Source organism: Aulostomus chinensis, chromosome 8 (assembly GCF_037954235.1).
Source record: "Aulostomus chinensis isolate RoL2024-O1b breed Wild chromosome 8, RoL_Achi_v1.0, whole genome shotgun sequence".
Lineage (NCBI taxonomy): Eukaryota > Metazoa > Chordata > Actinopteri > Syngnathiformes > Aulostomidae > Aulostomus > Aulostomus chinensis.
In genome coordinates, this window is record NC_141327.1 from 24,794,743 (window position 1) to 24,819,512 (window position 24,770).

The 24,770-nt window shown below is 42.3% G+C and overlaps 1 protein-coding gene across 1 annotated transcript in view; it reads left to right on the forward strand.

Annotated features, from left to right (window-relative positions):
* Positions 1-329: 329 nt before the first annotated feature.
* Positions 330-24,770, forward strand: part of mtnr1aa (melatonin receptor 1A a) — a 38,122-nt gene continuing 13,681 nt past the window's right edge. Inside the window, exon 1 of the mRNA XM_086211871.1 lies at positions 330-740. Coding sequence (XP_086067997.1) covers positions 557-740 — 184 coding nt within the window. The 5' untranslated portion in view covers positions 330-556. The remainder of the gene's footprint in view (positions 741-24,770) is intronic.

Sequence of the window (24,770 nt, forward strand, 5' to 3'; positions counted from 1 at the left end):
TTTTTTTCCCAAAGAGAAGAACCATGAATGATTCCTCAAGGTAATAATGAATGAGCGGCTGAAATAAAGCGATGCAGGCGACCGCAAAGCTATGAATGAACACATATGTGGAAAGGCAGGGCGTTTTTTTTTCATGAACGGCTGCTTTTACTCCGATTGGCCACAGGGCGGCAGTGTTTCTCACTTTGAAATAATAGAAAAAAAATAAAATAAGAAATGCTCATCTCCGGAATGTTTGGTCACATGCTGGGAAGGTTTGAAGTTGCGGCTTCATGTCACACATGCGTAACGACAAAGTGAATGGCACACGGGCGCAGAAGTGACACCGAGGAGACCACAGAGGGGTGGTGGTGGGGGGGGGGAGACGACCAGGGCTGATCCACCACAGCAGCTGGGGAAAGTCTACACGCAGAGAGAGAAGGATGAGGATGAGAGCCGTGGAAGGCTGTAGTGTTCCACCTCCACCGGCGTCTCCGGAACCCAGGCTTTAGGACGCACGGGAAAGTGGCGGTGAATTCGGCTTAGTTGAGAAAGTTCGGCGACCGTAGCCTATACAATGGTTATAAATGGTTCTCACCTGAACAGCACCTCGCCAGACCCCAGTGACACCGTCCTGAGCCGCCCGCCCTGGGTTACCACAACTTTGGGGTGCTTCCTCATCTTCACTATCGTAGTTGACATCTTGGGGAACCTCCTGGTCATCTTCTCCGTGTATCGCAACAAGAAGCTCAGGAACGCAGGTGAGTGGACTCAAGGAGGAGAGAGCGCGCGCGGGGACCGGAGCGGCTCACGCGCGCTCTCTCTCACTCTTCGGCTCGTGCAATTAGACGCAGCTGCGTTTGAAAGCGAACGGAAACAAACTTTGACACGTCGAATCATTCAACGCCGGCGGCTAGAAATGTACTTTAATGCCTTGTGCGATTACATCTGCTTTTAAATTGACCAAGTTAAGTTTTCAGTCATTTTTTTGTGTACAGTTTTGCTTTTGTTTTGTTTGTTTTTATATATCCAACCACTTGAAAGTGTCTGTTTTTTTTCTTCTTCTTTAACTCCCTCTCATCCCCTGTCATTTGTTTCACCGCGAGAACTCCCACTTTTCTATGTCTGTTGAAATCTGAGACGTAAATTCTCAGGTGTGAGACGATTACTCACGACGTGCTCTGATTGTAACGGACAGTTCTCATCGACCTGCTGTAGCCTACTTTTGGAGCGGATATAATTCACTGACCCACACCGAGTAAGCGGGCAGCTAAGCAGGCTCGGAGGAGAGCAAAGCGACGAGAAACATTCGAGCAATTCTTGACTGTCTGAAACCGAAGGGAAAGCCCATGCATCCCAGCAGTAATGCTTACCAGGCTTTTTTTTTCCAGCCCCGTCCCTCCTCCACTATCCACGTTTGAGATTCAATCTAATGATGACAACCACAACGTCATTTTTAAAGTATTACCGGTGATGGGACGTGAGCCTCGGTGTGTTCTACTGTGTGTAAATTGATTAAATTCTTTACGCCTGCGAGTCTGGATGAGATTGACACATCAGAGTTTGGCCTGAAGGTGCTTAAAGGCTGATATTTTAATAGCCGAGAGAGGACAGAGCAGCGCTGAGAAAACCCAAGAGCCTCCTGTCGTGCTCAGGTCTGCGCACTGTAACTGACAGCTACACATATCATGGCTGTCATCATTTGGAGGCCAGAGTCGGGTGATTTGCTAAATACACTCCTGACATTACCATTTCACTCACTGCAGAAATGTTAGGGTCAGAATAGATTTTCATCATGTGGCTAGAGAGCACAGATCCCCTGCAAGGAATATTAGGTCTTATCTTGGATGTTCAAGGATATGATTGTTTCTCGCTGAGATTCCTGCAAGTTCCCACTGCCTTTAGATATATCCGCATTTGATCAAATAAAATAAAGAAGAAGGGGGGAAAAAGGCAGGAAAGTCTGCAGTGTTTGCCCCGGAGTATTTGAGTAGAGCTGCACACTTGAAATAGAATTTGTCATTGAGAGTAGTGCTGTGCGACTTAAAGTTGTGGCATTGCATGATAAATTGAGGAACAAAGTCATAGACGAGAGGAGAGATAAGTTTAGGGAAATGGCATCTTTGAAGTAGTTCCGTTAATTATGGCTAATTACATGTAAAGGGGTCATAATGCAGCAGTAGCAGGATTTTAAATCAAGCAAGCTGTTAACTTATATTATCTCCGATGCTTAAATGTCGGAGACTGTTGAGAGTTATCAGAAGGATTTATTTATTCAGCTCATTTGACAATTTAATTTTCTTCTCGCCACGCCGATTTCAGCCCCCTAAAGTCCAACGTCTGAGGATCAAAAGGAAGTGATGGATAAAAACATTCCGCTTAATTGTGTTTTGCATAACTGTCCGTGAATACTAACAAGGTCTACACAGGCCGGTGACGTGGTTCCCCAAGTTCATGCCTTTGAAGCGTATTTGCTACTTTCCATATTCAAGTTCTGAGGACATGCATGTCTAACTTGAAGCTCTCGCAATTTGCTGTTCAAAAAGTCATTGGCCAAATGTGTGCAAATTGGCAGACGGATTGATTGACACAGAAAACTTTTCCATTCATACTTTCATTATTCTTGGAATGTCGTGATGGCTGCTGGCTGTTAGCGTTTGTTTTTCTGGCCCTCGTCTGTGGGAATCTGATGCCACTGATGATTGTCTGAAGAGTGGCCGAGAATTTCACTTGGACTGAACGTCAGTGTCAGTTTTCAGGAGTGCGTTGTAACTGCCGCGTTTTCAACCCAGAAAGAATTCAATAGCCTGTGACTTAATAGTTGACATCTTCTCTATTTGGCATGAACCTAATGTTGTTAGCGATTGCACAGCAGTCCAACAACAAGCGGATAAATTAAATAATGAGTGATGAAATATACTCAGTGGAGGACCTGGCAGGCTTTGTGGTCACATACTGCAGGCAGCAGCGCTACTGTCTCTGCATGGCCAAACTCTCTGCCAGTGCACGAAATGGCTAGTGAGCGAGCGAGCGTGAAGCCAACAACACATGGTGAGTGGTTTGAGCTGCATGGCTGGATACAAAGTATGTGCTGTGAGCTCAGCTTCATGCCAATAAAGCATCTTAAATGTACCTGTTTTGTTGTAGATAAAGGCATTTTCCACCTCACGCTGTGAAAAGTACAAAGGACGACCAACAGGCAATCTTTACATCCTAACTCGCGGATAAGTAAACTGCAAGATGATTTTTGTAATCATGTGATGACAACAGGAGAGACAATCAAACCTATGTGTGACTGCGTGCCATGATCCTCCATCCCATAGGTCGTGGTGTAATTTCTTCTTTGGTAAAAGACTCCCAGCTTCATATCCATGCTTGAAGCAGAGCCAAATCAAATAAAAACTGTTTTGAGAAGTGGTTTGCATTCAGAAAGGAAGGGAGCAGTCTGATGATGCTGCTAGGTGTCAGCAGTTAGGATTGGAAACCAATGAGTCAGGCTAGAGCTGCCAGCTGTACCACTCCAGTCCCAGTAATGCCTCCTACTGGGTAAAACTGAGGGACAGAGTCGCCCTGAAACTCTGCTACTTCGCACTACATACTAGTACTACATACGAGTACTACATACCGGGATAAAGTATGGCTACTGTTTTATAGCAGAAAAGTTTACTCATACACAGGACATCGTGCTGTGCTTCCACTGGCAAGAAGTGAGTTTGGAGATGAAGCATACAGTAATTCAGCTTAGACACTTTGGTTGCTGTGGAATATTCGCAGAAGTAAAAATGTCAGCACAAGGTGGAACACTGCCTCTGATCCTTGTTGTGGATTATATCAAGAATGATACAAAGGTTCTGTAAAACCGACAACCGATCCCTGAATACAAGCGTCTGGGCGTCTGATTCAGCGCTCAGACGTGTAGGAGATGACCATTCTTTGGATCTGTGGTATCTGTCCAGATCTTTCTCTACTGGGGTTGAACTGCTGGGCAAAAGGGGTGTTTGCAGGCCTATGGGAAAACACACCCAGCCTGTTAGAGCGAAGAAGAAGAACTGATTGCTATTTAACTTGAGTAATGTGGCGGGATTTTACATCGGGACGTGCTACCAATGAGACGCTGACATACGCAACATTGAAGGTGTGGTTTGGAGTGGCGACTGTCGAACCTGAGCTGGCTCATAAAATGATGATCATATCATACCCATATTAGGTCAATTGTTTGGTTGTGCTGTATTTTATCAACTCGATCCTGGCCAAAATCACTAGATCGGACAATGGAGGTACCTGTGAATATAATCTGAGTCTATAAATGATCTTAGATTCATGTGAAAGTGCTCCTGTAAGTATTGAGCCACAACAAGTGTAAAGACAGAAGAGTCACATCTGTACGGTAGAAAATCTGTTTACGGTCCCACATTTTTGTAGGTGGCAGGTGAAGTAAAGTACAACCATATAAATGTATTATTTATTGCTTAGATGTCTTATAGAGTTAAAAAAAAAAAGAAAAGAACTGATATATCGATAGACAGAGCCTCACAGCTGTGATAGCGGACATGAGAAGCAGTTATGAGCAATCTCATGTCTTCCTTTTTAACACTGATATTCCCTGATACACAAGTTCAGGTATCAGCGGCCGGACTGGGAAAAAGGAAAAACTGGCGTGGATCATCTCCAGGTCCGACATTCCATCCTTCCACGCTTCTTGTGTTGTCTGCGTCAGTTTGTAAACCAAAATAAAAGGCTTTTTTTGTACCTTCACCCACGACTGACGAGTAAAGATAGACCCGGCGTGCTGATATGAAACCTCAGTGCGCTGAGCCACATGTATATGTAGATGCTGCAGCAAAATATACTTCCTAGCTCCACATTGAAGCAGGCTGTCTTTGCTTTTTTTCTTTTTTTTTTGAGTGTGACACAGAGTTTATCCTTTTTTCTAAATGTTGCGTGAACTGGCAAGGCGCCAGCGGAATGCTATTCCCGACCATTCATGTTCATTACACCTCTGACGGTATTATTGCTCTCTGTTTAATGAATATTTCAAAACATTAATGAAGAATTAAGTGGCATTTGCAAATGTCTCCAATTAAAATGACTGTTTTGGGTTTCTAAATATCCAGTGGCTTTGTTGGGAGATTTTTAATGGAAATTGGATCAGCACTGTTGAGCCTAATAAAGAGATGACTGTGAAAAGAAAACAAATCCCCTTCTGTAGATCTTATACACCAGATGTTGATATTGCAGCATCCTGTTTTATTTTCATCATGAGGAAAGCCATTTGAAAGACCTGTTTTGTGAGAAATATTTATCCATTAGACCTGGCTTCCGGGCTTGAATATTTCTGAATCAAGTTTGCACGTGTATGATTAAACTGACGACAGAGTTTCTTGGGCTGAATTTGTTTTTACTGGAAAAGATCCGCAGGGGCTACTCAGATCTCCCACGCATAAATACTGCTTTATATTTGATTAAAAGGATTTATGGTATTTTTAGTGAGTTGAAACTGGGAAGCAAGCTGTCTTTATTTGCTCTCTCTCTGCTTTAATGTCTCAGTTATACCTAGCTGTGCTCATGCTATTCTTCAGCGTCCTCAGGTTCTCAAAGCAATATCATTTTCTGGATTCATGCTGAGCTCAGGAACAGCCTGCACAAAAGTCTCCTAGAATGCTTTCTTCAATTCCGAGACTGCGTGTTTGTTGCTTGACCAAACACAAGGAAACTTTAAAGCCTTGAGTTTTGTAACACAGAGATGCTTGAAAAGGTGGCAAGAACACTGCGTAACCTATCCTCTGCAGGCAGTATCTGTGTCACTCTGCTGTATCATGTGTTGCCACCACTGATGACAATGCTGGCTCTTTGTGAACCCTGCTGTGCCCCTGCTGAAACATTAGCGGTGAGAGACAAACACAACTGAAACGGTTTCTACGGGACAGCAGCTCAAAGTGCCTCCTTAAAGCTGTTAAAAAAAAAAAGAACATTTTACACGCAGACATTTGCATGGTGCGCATGCTGAGTTGACTTTAAGATGTGGACAGAAAGTACAGGCGTGACTTTAGTCAGAGTCCGTTGTCAAATCCTTCACACTGAGAAGCAGAAAATCGAAACAAACTGAAAATAAAATACCGAACCGTTACCACCAAACCAAGGATCAACTTTCACACGTTAACCAAAATCTTTTGGCTCCATGTTGAAAGCAAAGTAAGGTTATGTGCACCCGCCACATGCAAGCAGATGACTCGTCACCACTGCTGAGAAAGTGCACAATGAGCAACTGCTGCCACCTCAAACTCAATGGTTGGAACCATCAGTCAGGAAACCCCAAGGATAAACCCAGAGAACGACCCCCCCACCCCCATGCGGAACAGGAATCAGTAAAAGTGCTGCTGTGTTGTACTACAACTTCCACTGTTTATGTACTCTTAAAGCGCCGTTTAAGTGAAAATGTAGGTGGTCAAACCTTTAATCTTCAAGATTATTGAGACAAAGCCCACAATGTGCTGACCTAAACTGTAGTGGCTGTGAGGAACGGGAGTGCTGACTGGTCACGGCTGCTGACGAGTGCCGAGGCAATGCTAAGTTAGCAACCTTAACCACTGAGACATTTGAGCCAGCAGCAAAGCTCAACTTGATTCACCCATAATAAGGCAGACCACCAGTGATGGCCTGCCGGTTGCAGACGGCGCCGAGTGGCGAGGCCCAGCTTGTGCGGGGCTCACGTGCTGGAGTTGAATAATAAGCACATTAAACTGCCAAGTCTAAATCGATTCAGAAAAATCAGATTTTTATTGTTTATGATTCATTTCATTTATTCATTTCAGCTCAGAAAATGATGGATGGATTCCCGTTCACTGTGAATGTCCCGAGGTTACTACCAAATAATACGCTAGAAGTCAGGGATTCTCATCAGAGCAAAGATGGTAATTTGATGTATGAATATATTGGGAAAGTCTGCAACAGAAAGCGGGTTGAGGTGACGTGGGACCACCAACTGCCAGACTTTGCAGCAGAAGACAACTGCCTGAGTCTAGTCACGTTCCATTTTTGAGTCCGTTGCTCGCTTTTTGGTGAGTTTTACAACTTTAACTCCTGTAGGTATGTGTCAGTTAGAGTTCAAGTATGAGCTCCAAACCTGAAGTTTTTGAAGGGTCCCTCTGGAACTGCAGAGGCCACAGACTACACCTGAATGTTCACATAGGGGTGGCGTGTCTGCTGTATGTTTTCATCCAGGATGTTAATCAGATTGTACTGCTAGTAAGATAAACACTTTTGCAGTACCGTCACATACTTTTCACAGCTCGCCATAATTTAAACATTGGTTTTGAATTCGATATGGCTGAGAGAATATGCATCCTGTCGTTCCCTCTAATTTGCAAGAAACATAATGCAATAGAATACAATATTTTATGAAAGCCCATGTTTGGCTGGTTGTGTCCTATTATTCCTCCTGTTCCCAGACAGACATGTGAAGGCGTAGCTGCTCGCTGGCTCTGTCAGTTGCAGTGTTGATTGCCGTGATAAGCATCAGAGCGGCTCAGCATGGTGGAGCAGCTTTACAGCAGATGAACAGAAAGGAAAAAAAGAGCTCAGTGGGTGAAAAACATGGGCTAATTGGGGGCCCACAACGGCCAGCAGTTGATATATAGTTTGCAATTAATTTGCAGTTGACCCAGGCTGAATAAATTAATATTGAGCAGGGGGTGATAGGAATCTTTTTCTCTTACTCATGAGGCACTTAAGTCTCAGCTGTAGATTAGCTAACGACCCTGCTGTCAGCCAGGACACAATAAGAAAGGTGCGTATACGTGGGGCTGCTTTACACCTGATAACTTGCAGTTTACACACTGTTTCCTGTCACATGTGGAATACTTAATTATGTTTTCATTAATTAAACACACCTTGCACATCTAATTCACAGCTTTTTGGCTCTCATAAGGACTAAAACTCAAACATTAGATACCACAAAGATCTAATTAGGTAGCAGATATATGCACGGCTTTGTCTCCACTGCTGGGACTGTGTGGATGATGTTATCTTTGTGTTGCCAGCCTTGTCCGGTGTGTTTGCTGCTGCCTTTTTGCTCTTAGACACAGAGAGAGAAAGAGAGAGAGAGAGAGAGAAAGAGAGAAAGAGAGAGAGAGAAAGGTGCACAGAAGTATGTGATAGTGGAGATAAAGACAAGAATGGAGAGGCAGCAGCTCGGTGCAAGCCTGTCATACGGAACAGACATGCAGTGAGGGAGACAAAGGCTTATTTGTTTATATGCGAGTCCATGATTCTGTGTCTCACTCTTGTCAGCATGTGTATTTATAACATTAGTATGAATAATAACATTTTAAAAAGGTCTAAAGTTCTTTGACCCCATATTTTATAGTTGTCAGGTGCTTCACTGTCCTGCCGGGTTTAGATTTTCCAGGGCCATCAGAAAGATGAAAAACTGACCCTGCTATCGCTCACATCAGCTTCTAGATAAATGACTGATTTTCTAATATTTGCAGGATTACCTGTAAACGTAGCAGCTGCCTGCAGTGATATTTTATCTAGAAATGGTTTGCTTCTTCCATTTGATAATGATGAAGATCTTTTCTAGATTTCTCCTCCATATTTCTCTCTCATTTTTCTTTCAGGCTTTCACATTCTGCTGAGTGTTTTTCATCCCCCTCACCAAGTTTTGCACGTCATTTCAGTTTTCCACGTTCTTTGTACTCCTCCTCCTGAGCTTACTCACTCACACACACTCTTTTTTTTTTCCCTTTTCACTTTAATTTGACCCGCCAGGCTTCATATTCCATGACACCCTGTCGGTTTGTATCACTCTGATCCAACACCCCCACCGTCCTCTAAGGATGTTATGTTGTCAGACCGCATACCTGTAGAGGAATTCTGCCAATAGGGCTTTGCATCAAGTCAGTCAGGCAGTAAGACGGTTATCACACAAACCCTGTGGACTCCTGATTAAATAACGGTCAAGTGGGCAAAATGAATCGAAGCAGTTATTTTACGTTGTGGTCTGCTTGGCGATGGTCAGATTAACGAGACCAGGCGTCTGGCATCTGGTCGTCTCTGTGGCGACCCTCCTGTGCTGGCTTCTTGTCTCCTGCTCTCATTCTGTCTGGGACCGTCTCACAGTTTCACACACTCGCTGGCTGAGGGAAGCATGTTTTAACTTCAAAAGGACGACATAACGAGTCTATAAATACTTATACGTACAAGAGACTATATTTGCAGCCATGTAATATTCTGTACCCACCCCCCCCACACCCACACTCCAACAACCATCCCTTCCTCCTTCCATTCTTGCCTGTGCTATTTTTAATCATTTACAATATTCTACAGTGCTAACTTCTTTCTGCTTGATAGGAGCTCGGGATGACGCACATGGGAAGCTTAGGGCAGTGAGATCAAGTAAAACCTAATGCTCATCCAAGGGGAATTATGCATAACACATGCATACTGTAGAGTGCTTACTGTAGAGCGGTAACTATTTGATTACACACACATACACACACACACACATACACACACGAGGCGGCAGGCGCTCAGAGGTTAGAGATGCTGGCTGGTGATGAGAAGGGTGCCAGCTGAATCCCAGTTGAGAGAATCAGAACAGAGAAGCGAGCGGCGCTCTCCTCTGTGTTGAAGGTGCCCTTGAATGAAGCACTTAGTCCACCATTGCTATTCAGCGGCAACAGCAGAAGAATGTGGTAGGATTCAGCGGCTTCCAGCAGTGAACGCGTCAGATTATGCGATTGTTAAAGCAAGGCGCTGATTAAAAAAAAGAGAGAGAGAATGAAAAAACATGCAGACTCTGCAGTCAATCTGCCTCAACTTTTAAAACAGCCTCAACTTCCCACTGTCTCCTCCTTTATCGCTTAGCTTTTCTGACATTTTATCATCAGTTGGTTTAAAAATCAGGGCGCGATTTGTCTAGTCAAATAAATAAGCAATCAGCTCACTTTAGCAGGAACCATTCAGTTACGCTGCATGTAATGATGATTATTAAGGCAAACACATCCATGTCATTTGATGTTGCCCAGTTTAACACTTCTCCATTCAGCCTGACTCTGTTTAACGGTTCACAGTGGTGATTCCTCAGTCACAGTCCTACATTCACTCCAGATGACTGCAGCGCTAGAAAAGTAGCGCTCCTCCTAATGACGCTGGAAGCAGGTGTAAAAGTCTTAAAATAATCCTAAAGTTACAATTCATGTTTCTTTTTGAGGTTCGTAACACAGTTTCAAACCAAGCCAAGTCTAAAATAGGAATGCCTTTGTTTGACGGTCCCACCTAATTTTAGTGCATGAGTATTTTGGGAACCTGTGCACGTTCTGCCGGAGAATAAAAGCAGGACAGTTTGTTGTTCAGAGAAAGTGAAGAGAGTCGGACCATCCTAATCTGGACTTTCACGGTGAAATAATGGCTCTATCACTCTGCACAAGACACCCTTCTGAGTGAATTTCCTCAGCAACCTGCGAGAAGAAATAGTCTCTGTTCAGTCTGAGTACACTGAAACAAAGTTATCATTGAAATGGACAGCAGTGAATCCACTAAAGCAACATCTATGTTTAGAATCAGCTGACTCATTAAATCGTAAATAAGTATTAATAAATTTACTGCAATGTAAAAGTAAGAAGACCAAGGGATTTACGTCATTGCTAGCAGTGTTTGTTGTTTGTCTTTATTTCTTAGTTTGTTAATATTAACAGTGTACAGCCTGAATGATATAAAGATTTTTGGTTGATGATATCGAGGTTAGAGAGGCATGGTGGTGCAGTGGTGCAGTGGTCAGCGCTGTCGCCTCACAGCAAGAAGGTTCCAGGTTCGAGCCCCGGCTCCAGCACAGGATCTTTCTGTGTGGAGTCTGCATGTTCTCCCTGTTCCTGTGTGGGTTCTCTCTGGTACTCCAGCTTCCTCCCACAGTCCAAAGACATCAAGAGAGGACGAGGCTGATTGACACTCTAAACTGACTGTAGATGTGACTGTGAGTGGGAATGGTTGTCTGTCTCTATGTGTTGGCCCTGTGATGGACTGGTGACCTGTCCAGGGTGAACCCCGCCTCTCGCCCAAAGGCGGCTGGGATAGGCTCCACCCCCCAACCTTAATAGGATAAGCGGTAGAAAATGGATGGATGGAAAACTCTGGCTAGAAATACGACTATGCAAGTTTATAGAGCAAGGCTTAGAAACAGGTCAATCAGAAGAGAACCAAGGATGGACGACCCAGAGGAGAAATATAGCTCCTCATCCAGTTTTCCTGCTGGATTTATTTTTGTCTGCCTCTCGTCTCAATCCACTCCACATTCTGAAAACGCTGTTTTGTTTACTTTCACTGTAATGATCATTATTTGTCTGAAATTTTCAGCTCTTAAAATAACAATAAGATCCAAATGAAAATTTGCTTGGTTTAATAAATGAGCTGTACAATATCATTAATTTGTATCCGTGATTAAAGTTAAGTCTCTCAACTTTGAGGGTGTTTTCATTTTCGAAAGACTTTTCAAGCCAACCAAACTCAGTCCTCTTAAATAAGGGACTCACATGTCTTGTCATTTGAAAGAGTTCTCTTTGTGGTCCACTTCAGTCCTCGAGGCAGCGAACATCACAGCACATCATAGCACCTACGGCGGACTTGAATTGATCTGAATCTACCTCCTTAATCAGTCTGAGGTCGCTTTGATCGCTGGGATGGACCAAGGTAACCCTTCGGAGCCTGTGAGAACCTTAAAAGAACTGCTGCCGTTCTTGTGTTCCCTCTGAGATCATTAACCCCACAGTATTATGTGTCTTCCTTCTTCTAAAGAGGAGTTCAGTGAAAACTGAAGAACAGAATCTAATAGTCTTCCAATGAAGAAAAGCTCTTATTTCTGATGACGAGATGAAGCCAGGACTTCTGGGAAGGGTCAAGCCTGAAGAGTTCTCTCGTGCTTTTTCTTACAGCACTCAGACCTTTGCACTCACACGGATGCAGCAAACATGTGCTGACCTCAGAGGTGACCAAACTAGCGAATGTCAAATGTCGTAATCAAGTTGTGCGAGCAAACAGTCACTCACCCATTTGACCCAGCCGTCATCAATCATCGCAGCTGAATATGTGCATTGTTTTATATTCTGTGGCATATCAGTGGTGGTTAAGATCTTGGTTTGGTTTAAGGGAAGATCATGAGTTTGTTTGGTTTTAAAAAGGCAGTAAAACCCTGGGGTGGACTTTTGAGTAAAGCGACGCAAAAGTCCTGATTCGGCTGAACTCATTTAAGATTGAGAATAACATTTTTACTGAGGGAGCTCAGGCTGTGGGGCAACTCTTCTGCACACCTCTATCATTACCCGGCATCCCCGTACACGAGAAGATGCAACAATCTTCTCTTATCTGAGTGTATATCTCAGATGTTCATCGCCATTGAATTGTTTATGTACCTTGCACATAAAAATGAGCTAGCTTCAAATTTTCAATAGATACTTGGGTAAAACAGGTGACTGAGTTTAAAAGTTAGATTAGGGCTCTGTTCACACATCGGCCCAGGCAGACTAAAGCTGTTTTTTTCCTCGTCTTTGTGACTCAGATCAGATTTTTTTTAATGATCAGATTGTAATAGATTTGATCTTTTACAAATTTGATTTGGGACACTTTCAAGCATAGCTCCAAATCAGATAAAGATTTGATTTTTATCAAGATTTGGTTCAGTCTGAACAACCATGTGACCTGTGATGGGCCTGCTTCCACTGCATAATAACTTCAAAATGAAACTGTACCGCTCACATCTGTAGCCTTCACATCCCTGGTTGCCTCTGTACGCAGAGGGCTGCGTGCGATATAGGGTTTATCTGCGTTTGTGAGTTGGTTTAATAAATGAGCTGTACAATATCATTAATTTGTATCCATGATTAAAGTTAAGTCTCTCAACTTTGAGGGTGTTTTCATTTTCTAAAGACTTTTCAAGCCAACCAAACTCCGTCCTCTTAAATAAGGGACTCACATTGTCTTGTCATTTGAAAGAGTTCTCTTTGTGGTCCACTTCAGTCCTCGAGGCAGCGAACATCACAGCACATCATAGCACCGACGGCGGACTTGAATTGATCTGAATCTACCTCCTTAATCAGTCTGAGGTCGCTTTGATCGCTGGGATGGACCAAGGTAACCCTTCGGAACCTGTGAGAACCTTAAAAGAACTGCTGCCGTTCTTGTGTTCCCTCTGAGATCATTAACCCCACAGTGTCTTCCTTCTTCTAAAGAGGAGTTCAGGGTTTATCTGCGTTTGTGAGTCAAACTAGGACCATGACTCCAATTTTTGGAGGAAAAATGATCTGGAAAGAAATCTGAATGGAGCACAAATGCCTGCAGGGTGAATATAGTCTTAAGTAGTCTTTATTGAGTTTGTGAAATGTTGTGATTTATAGACTATATTCGCTATAACCCTCAGCAAGGACCAAGTAGCATCTCTGTTGGAAGGGATTTACTTAAAGTCTACTTGCTGTAGTAATAAACTATGCTATAAATACATAGGAGTCAGCTGACCAGCAAAAATAGAGCCTATCCACTCAATATGGTAGCTCAATTTCATCTTTTGGTTCTGTTGTTGTATCGGCATTATTGTCTCCTCAGCAGCTCGTTTGAAAACGGTGACGGCAAAGCTCACATTATATCTGATATTACATAAGAGTCAGTGACCCCTGCGTCTTGTTTTCTCCGCTTGCAGTCGTGTCAAAATAGTGATTTTAAAATGTTTTCTTCAGCAACCTTTTCTGATTAGACGAGTCAGATTTAACGATGCAGAAGTGTACACTAATTCTCAAGGGGCAGATTATGACACATTCTTTGTGGCCTGTCACGTTTGTAAAGTAATTAGTCCTACGCGTTCCTCTAATGAGCTGAAGCTGAGCGCGTGAGAGTTCCTCCACACACTGCGCTTTCCTTTAATGACCCATAAACATGCTCCCTGTGATTATTGTCGAAATGATTGCATTTTGTCAAACTTTCAGATGCATTTGCACATTGTGTTCTTTGGTTGCCATCCAAGACCAAGAGGGAATTATTGAATAAGGAGTTAGTTATTCATACCGTCTAGAGCTCAGTGACCTAGTCAAGGCATCAATTTCTCCCAGAATATGAGGACGTACTCACGGCAATTGGTCTTATAAGAAATAATCTGATATATTTTATGAGAGAAATATTGCAGCGTGATAAAAAAAAATGTAGATTTGTATCATACGACTGTGGCATAGGGATGTTCATTAAAGCAGTCTGCTGACTCTGCTGCAACAGTCATACAAATATCTTATTAATTTTCATTTCTTCCAGAAGTGTGATTCAGCACCAGATCAGACAGCAGTGTGCTGTGACAGTGGTTGCTGATAGATAAGGCAAGTTGAGGGACACTTGAAAAGTAACTTTGCTGATTTTCATCCAGCTTTGTGGGTAGGTCATGCAAATGAATACTATTCAAATTCCCTCCATGTTGCCTGCATCCACAGCTCATCGATCATTTGCCGTCAGAAGTCCTTTGGGTGATGGGAAAGAGGGGCAGCTGCTCCTCGATGCTCCAAAATGAAAACGGCCTGTTCACTGTTTTTCAAATGACAATGACATCTAAACTCAGAAGTCCATTAAAGGCAAATGTGTTACTAACACGGCCTGGAAATGACCTCAGAGGGCACCTAGCCCAGGGCGTTGGGCTTGTAAGTGATCTGATCTTTCGAACTCAAGTGAATGTAAGTGCCACTTTCCTCTCTTTTCTCTGGTAATGTAGCACCCATTTCAAAAACATTAGCGCCTTTCAACTGCACAGAAAACCCAGGTTCATGAAAAGACTTTCTCTCTTTTCTACGTTTTTAGGACTTCAAGATGCATTTTTTTAAATCTGAAAGCCCCCACAACTTCATTTTCAGAACTTTCTTCCTCTGTGTTTTTTGTACCCTGGTTACAAAAACATGTTCTTGTGAATATCTAGGTGATTAGAAATATAACAAAAAGCACTGATATCCTTATAGACGAAGCACCATTCTGCTTTGTTTTGCTCTGGATTTGAAATATTGCATCTAATATTGGAAATCCTAAAGTGTTAGATTTGGTCATTTTCTCCTCTGCTATTGTTAACCATGTTGATATCATAAGTCCCTCCTCCTCTGCATTCTCATTGGTCATTTTTACAGACCTGTCCTTTACGACTTGACCGATGTGATCTCAGTAATCACTTGTTGCTTAGAGAGACACTGTTTTCTACTTCTGTTTTTGTCAGTGTTGGCTGATTGACAACTTGGTGACAGGAGGCACTCAGGAGACACTGACAAAACCCACCGGTCCACCACTGTCACTGCAGAGGACCTGTGACTCAGTGTGTAGCCGAGTCATGACTGTCCCTCAGCCACCCACCAGCAATGACAAGAACCACCGTGAGAAGAGAAATTGCAGTTTCAAACTTAGAATAAAGATTCAGAATTTGGGCATTACGTACAATCATTGTCCAAACCTGGCAGTGCAGTATATTCTTATAAGAGGACAGGAAAAACAACAGATACATGCAGTTTAAACATCTCTATAAATACTGGGAGTCATTTGTCGACTAATGAGTTCCTATAGATGTGATCACTTAACCTGTTTCTTTGGGGTCAAGTTATTTCAAAAAGAATAACAAAAACGAACAAACAACAACAACAACAACCATGGACTGGCTCAAATAGTGATATCAGAAAAGATGAGAACTGGTGAGAAGCAGATTTGGAAACATACCCACAGGAGGAAGGGTGATGATGTCGCCGGAGGATGTGAACAGCTTTCCTGCTGACAGTGAAAAATGTTTGGAGAGCTGTGCATCAAACTGTAGAGAAGACAGAATATGATAATGTCCTCCCCTTCTTTTGTAATTCAATTAGTTTTGAGAAAAGCAGCTGCAGATGCTGTCACTTGCTCTGCACAGAGCCCTAAATACACTATATCACATCTAGAATGACTAATTGATGATTCATTCAACATCTGTGCCCATTAATTTCTCATAAGCTAAATCATCCTGTTAAAAATTTTAAATTATTTCTCTGTGCTCTAATTTCAGGTTAGGTAAGTGCACGTGTGTGTGTGTGTGTGTGTGTGTGTGTGTGTGTGTGTGTGTGTGTGTGTGTGTGTGTGTGTGTGTGTGATTTCAACCAATCCTGTCCTTCATTATTGAGGTTAAAATAATGATTGGATTCCAGTAAACTTGAGGTGAAGGTATGAGGTTACGCATCGCTGATAGTGTCCAGGTCAAAGTGTAGCTATCAACCCCTCCCCCGTATGCATCATCCAAAAAATTTCACCCGTCAGCGGTTAAGTAGAGGTTCTGTGGTGGAACCAACAGGAGACCTGAAATTTTGTTGTAATGGTAATTGAATATTTTGCCCAATTATTACACAGAAATCACATTTTTCCATATATAACAAAGCAATACAACCGTCCATTGACATTTGAAGTAATTTTTGAGTTGAGTAGAGCTACGTTGTGTATTTTGGTACTGCGCTTTCCTTGCACAGTGAAATCTGTCCATCTTTGGGGATTTCTAGCCGCGATGGACTTTACACTTTAGGGTTTTTGTTTATTTTACAAAAGGTGTTTGGTTTTTCTCATTTCACTCCCTGTTTCCTATCCAAATTTGATGCCTTTTTTTGGACTAAATTTGCAGCTGCACCTCAAAGACCAACAGAGGATAACACATAATGCCATGCATGATCCCATGTGTTGGTTTCATGTATGATAGCAGGCAGTGTTTTTTCCATCACGGTGCCAACTTCAAGAGTTCAGTTCAAGGAGTTAATTCTGTTTATTATAGTATTTATTATGGCAGTCGTTATCGTCTGTCCCCTAGACTACAACCTATAATTCAATATATGCCAAGAAGCAGTGCTGTTGCTCAGTGTTTGGGGCAGGAGGAATGAATGGCGTTGTACTCATTCACACTGGATTCATGTGTTTGTTTCAAGGAGGCTGTGAATCATGTTGTGAAGTGGTCCATTAATTGTTGGAATGATGAGGAGACAGGTGGACACAAACGCAGAGAACTCAGCAGGCAGGAGCGAGTGAACCAAACTGAAAAAACAAACAGACGAGGAGCTCAGGAACAAATGAGACTAGTTCCACTGAGAACACGAGGAACGTTCACGGGGAAGACAAAGAATAGTAGGAGGAAATGATTTTAAAAACAAAGTGAACTAATTGCATGACAAGACTCAGGTGGGAGAAGGTGAGGGCAGGGAAGGAGCTGGCTGAATAAGGATCATTAGAAACAGAGCTGCGACTGACGAAGGCTGATTAACAAACAAGGCACAGGCAACCACAACCAGAAAAGGAGGTAAAGGAGACAAAAACAGGAAGTAAAGTAAATCAAGACACAAGGGAAGAGTGCATTTCAAAATAAGACATGCAACTGGCGGGAGATATACATAAAGAGAATGAAACCACAGACGCAAAGGAAAAGAGGGAACAACAATTAAAATGTGAACAGTCCAAGTGAGAACATTACTGAGTTAACTGAAAAGCACTTGCATGTGGATACTTTAATGGATCGACATCAGCTTGAATAAACCTCCTTAAATGCTGATATTTTTTTCCCCCGCACTGCCAGCTGGCTTTATGTCTCCTCTGACTTTTCGTAAAGTTGTGGACTGTAAAACCAGAGCAGGATGAGCCTATAAAGTTTTATGGATGGGTTAGGAACTGTGGAGTACTGTCACATTTATGTGTGGCTTTGTTTTTATAGGCAAACCCATTTCACAGCACGCGCAATCAATTGTTCATACAAAATATTACGGAACGCACTCTTGATGAGCAAAAAATGTTCAACAGTTTCTGTTTTCGTCATCCACTTTTCTTAACTCAACCCTTCACCTGAATTTACTCATATATTTAAATCTAAATGTGGTCTGATGGCTGGACTAAACTTAAACTGAGATGTTGAGGATGCTAGGTGCTTGTTCTTTGTTTGAGGACTAAACGAATACGGTCATCTGCTCATTGAGGAATACATCTATTTTACAGTATTTTTTTAAAATAAAATTATTCATCAGTAAATGTGATTGTGTTTTGCAGCGTGTAGCTTCCCTTAATCATGCTAGTTTAGGTTCTGCAACAAACAAAATAGCTAAAAACGCATCAGGATCTTAAACATACCAATGTGAGACATACGTGACGTGAGAACTGATCCCTCCTGATTGCTTTTGTTGTGTTTGTGTTCTCCGTTCTACTGCACCACCAGTTTGTCTAACAGAGAGAGGGGCAGGTGATTGATGTCTCCCAGCTGCTGTGTGTTTGCACTACATACCATGCTTATTTTCTGTGCCTTGGTCTATACGACTTCTTTCCACACACAGATGCAGTTTCTGTGTGGCCAACGCTGGTGTGACTGTACACACATAATCAGGGTACATCTGAGGGAACTTTTGAACTTGTCATCATAATTGTGATGGGACTGGCCGCGCAGGATGTGACGCGAGGCTGGGAGACGACACGTCCATGTAGAAGATACTAGCGATGCAAAAGAAGATAGTGAGGTTTCAATATGGAGATTAGAGGCAATATGACATTCTTAATGCTCTTTGTGTGGCTTTGAAGCAAAGCTGTTAAATGTAATAAAAAGGAAGTCAGTGACAATGTCCAAATCATATACTTGAGGGACTCTTGGAAATGAATAATAAGATAAGCGGATAACGACAGCAGCAAAGTTAAACGCCCTTTCATTGTGGCGTGTAGGTTTTAAACACAATCAAAAGATGGCATTCAAAACATGCGGAAAGAATCCTAACTGTGGTGCAAGGAGATTACAGTGAGCTCTTTCAGGTCAATTGGGGTCAGATAGGATGACGGGAGTTACTGCACAAACTAATCATACATAATAAAGCTCAACAGATGCAAAACCTCTGCACTGACCTCAATTTTCCATGGGAACAGCAACAGTATAACAGAATATATACAATAAGTGTTTGCTTTGGGACAGTTACGTAACTCATTACATGGCAGCCGCATCACCTTAAACTAGAGTCTCATAGAGTCCTGACTCCTGCATATTGTTCTGCACAGCATAAAGGCGTGTGTCTACACATGCCTCTCTTCCACGTACATTTGCATGCATTGGGTGGAGAAATGCAGGTGGCAGGACTCAAGGATTGTGAAACTGTTCATACAAAACTCATATTTTCCAACTTTTTGACACATTTTTACATTTCTTAGGGAGAAAATAATTTAAATTAACACAATTCATTGAAATTCTGCTTAATGAATGTTTCTTCCAATCCAAATTAGTGTTAACCCTGAGGGAACATAACATTTTTAACCACAAAGTTTCTGACTTTATTCTCAGAATTCATTTGTCCGGAAACTAAAATGCTTCCATTGCTACATTGTTGTTGTTGTTGTTGTTGTTGTTTTTTTGTTTGTTTTGCCTGCAGCCAAAAAAAAAAAAAAATCTACCAAGATTAAGTAATTAGTCTACAGATGTATGAAAAATGTTCTCATCGCAGGTTGTTGTAATTCCTTCTGGATGTAGTCTTCGGTATACACAGCTTTAAGGCCTTGACTAGGCCACCTCCATTAATTGCCGGAACTTCAGAAAGTTCTACCTCCTTGTCTGGAAATTTTTTTAACTTAAATTCTTCAAATTATGCAACTATTCACAGCTGAGACAACAATTTTTGGAACAAATCACTCGCCCCTTCACTATCTGCGTCTTCACTATTATTGTCCTTGGCTTTAACTTGTGATAGCAAGAGTCTGCAGCTGTCCTCTGGTTAGACCCTGACCAAGACCAACACAGAACCCTCAGGTAGCAAAACACCTCATGCGCTCTATTGTAGGTTACAGGTGGTTGGTCAGTAATAAATTTAGCCTGGAGTGTAACCAGACTTTCGAGTTGTTCGATTTCTCCACCATCAGTTTCAGATCTGGGGAGGATTTCTGTGGTGTCTGATCGCCTGTAGGGGGAGTAATCAACTTGTGTTTCTCTAGGAATCGTTTCAGCTCTTCACCGGAGTCTCCTCTGGAGACCAAGACTGTCTGAACATTATTTCAATGCAAACCATGAAGTCGCTCTGCTCTTGACCAAGCTCAATGAACTGAACATTAGCCGGGCTAATAGCACAGTACGAGCTGCTGTCAAGATGATTAGAAAAGCTAAAGAGGAAGGTCATCACGCTCATCATCGACTGGAAAGACCCTGGTGGCTAACCAAGCTTTGAAGACAGATGGCTTTGAAGTACTGGTGAAAACACCGGATTCATGTTTTCTAATAATAGTGTGCAAATATTTCACCTAAAACAAGATCCTGAAGTTGTACAGCAGCTGTCACGGGAAAGTGGGGCAAAACAAACACACAGACACACACTTGGCATCAGCTGTGCTGTGTGATAAGATCTCAACTTCCACCATGTATGAATCTCTGCTCGCTGCTACGTGAGGTATCATTAACTGATAACACATTCAGCAGCAGGCATAGGCATACAAGCTCAGGAAGGACAATATGAGTATCATATTACTGCATATCATCATATGCAATATTTATAGTATTAGATTTTTTTAGGCGACATGCCTCCACCCTCATATTAGTGAGGATGGTCAGATGGCTTTTATGTCACTTCCTGTTAATATTCTCCAATTCTCCAATTTAATATTTTGATGAAAGCATCTAGGATTTTAATATAACTTTGCTTTGGTTGTCCAACCTCAATAACCTTGAAGCATGGTGAGTGTGCTGGTTTCATAATGAGTGGCAGTGGCTCCTCATTAAATGCTTGCTTTCCAGGGACCTAAATGACATAAATGAGATCAAACCAATCTTTTGACAGGATCAAGCTGCTTGATAATTGCAAATGGGAATCCAAGCCACCCTGTTATTGGTTGTGTGTGTGTGTGTGTGTGTGTGTGTGTGTGTGTGTGTGCGTGTGTATGTCTTAAACCATGAGGACATACATCTGTGTACATTGTCACAAGGGATTCGACCTCCTCTTGGGGGATAAAATATAAAGGTTAGGTTCTCCAGGAAACTAATGTAAGTTAATGCAAAGCCCTCTGTGGTGGGGTAGGTGTGTGTGTGTGTGTGTTTGTGTGTGTGTGTGTGTGTGTGTGTGTGTGTGTGTGTGTGTGTGTGTGTGTGTCTTAAACCACAAGGACATACATCTGTGTACATTGTCACAGGGGATTTGACCTCCTCTTGGGGTTTAAAAAAGTCCCCATGAAATAAAGCTCAGGTTCTCCAAGAAGCTAGAGTAAGTCAATGCAAAGTCCTCTGAGGTGGGGTAATGGTGTGTGTGTGTGTGTGTGTGTGTGTGTGTGTGTGTGTGTGAGTGAGCAACCGAGAGACTTTGAAATGTAGTGAGATATTTGCCAGTGTTTACTGGGGGTATTTTCTTCATGCATAAATACGAGCATGTAAAGAGTGTTGAGTCACTGCTGGTTTATCATGGTCTGATACCACATTTACTATCTGTTTGTATAAACTGAGATAAATATGACTAACATTCATCTAACTATTATTTACACCCTTTCTACTCAAAATACATTGGACACATTGGCGGCCATCACGTTGACATGTTGTTGAATAATTCTATACATTGATTTGATTTATTTTCATGTGGAAATAACACACAGTGTTAACCTGTTGCCTCACATTGCTTCTACAATGAGGCATTTATTCTAATATTTGTTTTAAAAGCTGTTTGTTTTTTGAAACAGTTTTGTACTGTTTCTGTCATTGTCCATGCCTGCAGGTCAGAAAGAAAACAGACCGGCAGCGTAAAAGCAGAGCTCCTCATCAACCCTGCAGCTCTAATAGATTCGTGTTAAGCAGCAGTTATCACGTCACAGCGGATGTCTGCTGTGACTAACCCTGCAACAGACTGGCCATTTGAGTATTTGTTCTTATATTTATGTACAGAAAACTTGGCCGATTCTCTGAGAGCTGATTCTGTGTAAGAGTGTTGGTTCCCGTGACAACCCCTGGTGGTCTGCAGACACCAGCACTTTGGCACCTATGGGCCAGTCACAGGTGGGCCAGACATCATGTTTTGACACCAAGTGTCTGATGCTTGTGATATATGTTGGGAGGTAGAAGCCTGATTTTGTTTTCTACCTTCAATGACCTTTTCAGCAGCACTAATATCTAATTCTTTAAATGTCAAAAGTGTAAGGTCCCATGATTTTTTTCCTCTTTTGCTATTCAACATTTGCTTCATGTAAGTGCTGTAATTTCCAGCCAAACCGGTTTCAGAGTAGAATCAGATGTTTCATCCTCTTCCATGTGACCATCAACAGACAGTACTCCTGTTCATGTTTTCAGTAACCCTCTGTCTGCAGAGCTGGATGTGCAAGCTTTATGTAACTGACATGACTTTGGCTGTCTTTCTCATCAATTTCCCTCTTGTCTTTGGTAAATGAAAAAGTATGTGGAAACAAAGTTTGTCTCCGTCCCAGCCAGAGTTGATTCAATCTGCTGAGGCGAACATTAAGCACAAGCAATAACCGTGCAAATAAATGTGCAGCACGAATTTGAGGTGTGTTGCTGTTTGAGAAGTAGATTAAGTTGTCGCAGCACTGGGAAGCACAAATCATAACACTCTACTCCAACCCATCCCGCGTGTCCTGGTTGAACCTTGTCTCGCCCTATCTGGGTCAATCCATCAGCCCCCCTACCAGGCTCTGCCTTTCAGACTGCTCCTCTTCTCCTCACTCTAGAGTCACCTGTGGAACACCGAGGCAGGGATGGAGAAAGAATTAAATAAACTACCTTGTGAGTGGGACAGGTGAGGACGAACAGCCTGGAAAATGTGTTTTCAGCAGATAATTTGTCCACATTGCTGTATGTTCAAAGCTTGCTCTGTGTTTGGTGGGATTTTCAAACAAGACACAAACTAACTCACAGAGAACTGTTGTTTATTACTTTGGTGGATGGTGTGTGTGTGTGTGTGTGTGTGCGTGCGCGTGCGTGCGTTTATTTCGCAGCAGCATTTTTGATTGTTCGAATTTGGCTCAGAGAGATGGGATTTGTGGAGGAAAAAAAACTTGCTTGATGAAGGTGAACTTCTTAAAACACAATAGCACAGTCAAACGTGATCAATGTGTGGGAAGAATTCCATATATGTCAGTCATAGTGAGCCACGTCCAGGTAGCGAATTTGTCCCATTTAAATAGATTAGTTAATACGTATTATTTGTTCTCATGAATCCAAACCCAGCCTATGTTACCTTTTCATGAACAGCACAGTCATTTCAGAGACCAGCTGACTTCCCTGTGAGGCAGTTGCATTTTCACGTTTCGACGTAGAAAGTCAATGTGGCGTCAAGTATTCCACACCTTCGCCACATAGGGATACTTTGCGACATTACAATTCCAAAATCATTCTGATTTCTTTTGTTCTTATTATTTCTGCATGATTAAAAGAAGAGAGCGAACAGCATCGTGACATCATACAGTAGTTACTGCTGCAAAACACACGCACACGAAAGCACAAGATGGTGGGCACAAGGGGGAGGAGTCAGGAGGCTGAAAGGGCGGAAAATGTCAGCTAACATTTAAAAGTCTTTGAGCAGCAAACTGAATTCCTTCCTTCTCATGATATATTGAATTTTTTTTAAAAATGACATGGGATACATGTCCATCCTGTAAACTCGGACTAACAAGGCAGTTGCTTTGATGCGTGTAAACACTGTTCAGCACTTGAAAAATGTGTCTGCTCAGTGTGTATTCACGCACCGTTGGATCAGAGGTGAAGTAAAATTCGTTAACACGAGTGTCAATCTCATGGAATAAATAAATGAGCACTGTTTGTTTATGACGGCTGTGACACTATGGATTCTTTCTTACCACTCTAAAAGACAAACCATAAACTTGTGGTCTGGATGTTTGTTGTGATTCAGTAGGATCAAATCTGGGAAAACAACCACAAAACAATAGACTGTTAACTGAAGTAGAGTCACTAAACTGACTGGAAACAATGATCTCTCATGTTGAGTCACCTACCAAATGCTCCCGACAGTAAGCAAATAAATGACAACAAAAAAAAAACCTCCTTGAAATTCTTGTTTTGAGAATGGAGCAAAAAAGTACTCAGAACTACCAGCGCTCCTCACTGAATCAAAGTCTCTCCATACTGATGGCAGCTGCAGCACATGCACCACAAGTAAATGCATAAAATCAAGGCATTAGTCATCTTTTATCGCTTTTACTTTAAGAGCTAATACATGACATGTCCCGCAGTATGAAAGGGGTAAAGTCACTCTGGATACTAGCATCAGCACAATAACCTGCCACATCAATGACAGATTGACACAAGAGAAACTCAGCAAAAACGTCAGTCCAGTGAGGTGTGTGTGTGTGTGTGTGTGTGTGTGTGTGGGCTGAAGGGGGGGGGGGGTCCTGCTCCTGTCATCCTGCTTAATGTTCATTTGTAATCTTGGTTCTGTGAAAAGCAGGACACATGCAATGATGCATAGAAGTCACACACATAGTATTCAGAGTTTTCTCCTCTATAACAGATGCTGGCACAAGTGTGGCTCACTGGGCAGCAGCTGGAGTACTGTAAATGTTAGCAGCACCAGCAGCTACATGAGCTGTGGCCACATGGTTCACTCAACTCAAAGCTCCTCAGGGGAAGTACAGTATCCCCCCCCCCCCTCACACACACACACACAATGACCTGATGCTCATCAAGACCAGTGTGATGGAAAAAACTCTACTGCATCTATGACTCGATAAGATTAAAGATTCAAGATGATTTTCCTTCCTGCTCCAACAAATGACTTGATTTTTTTTTTAACCTGTGTTGCCACTGGTTCATGACACATGAAGACTGTGTA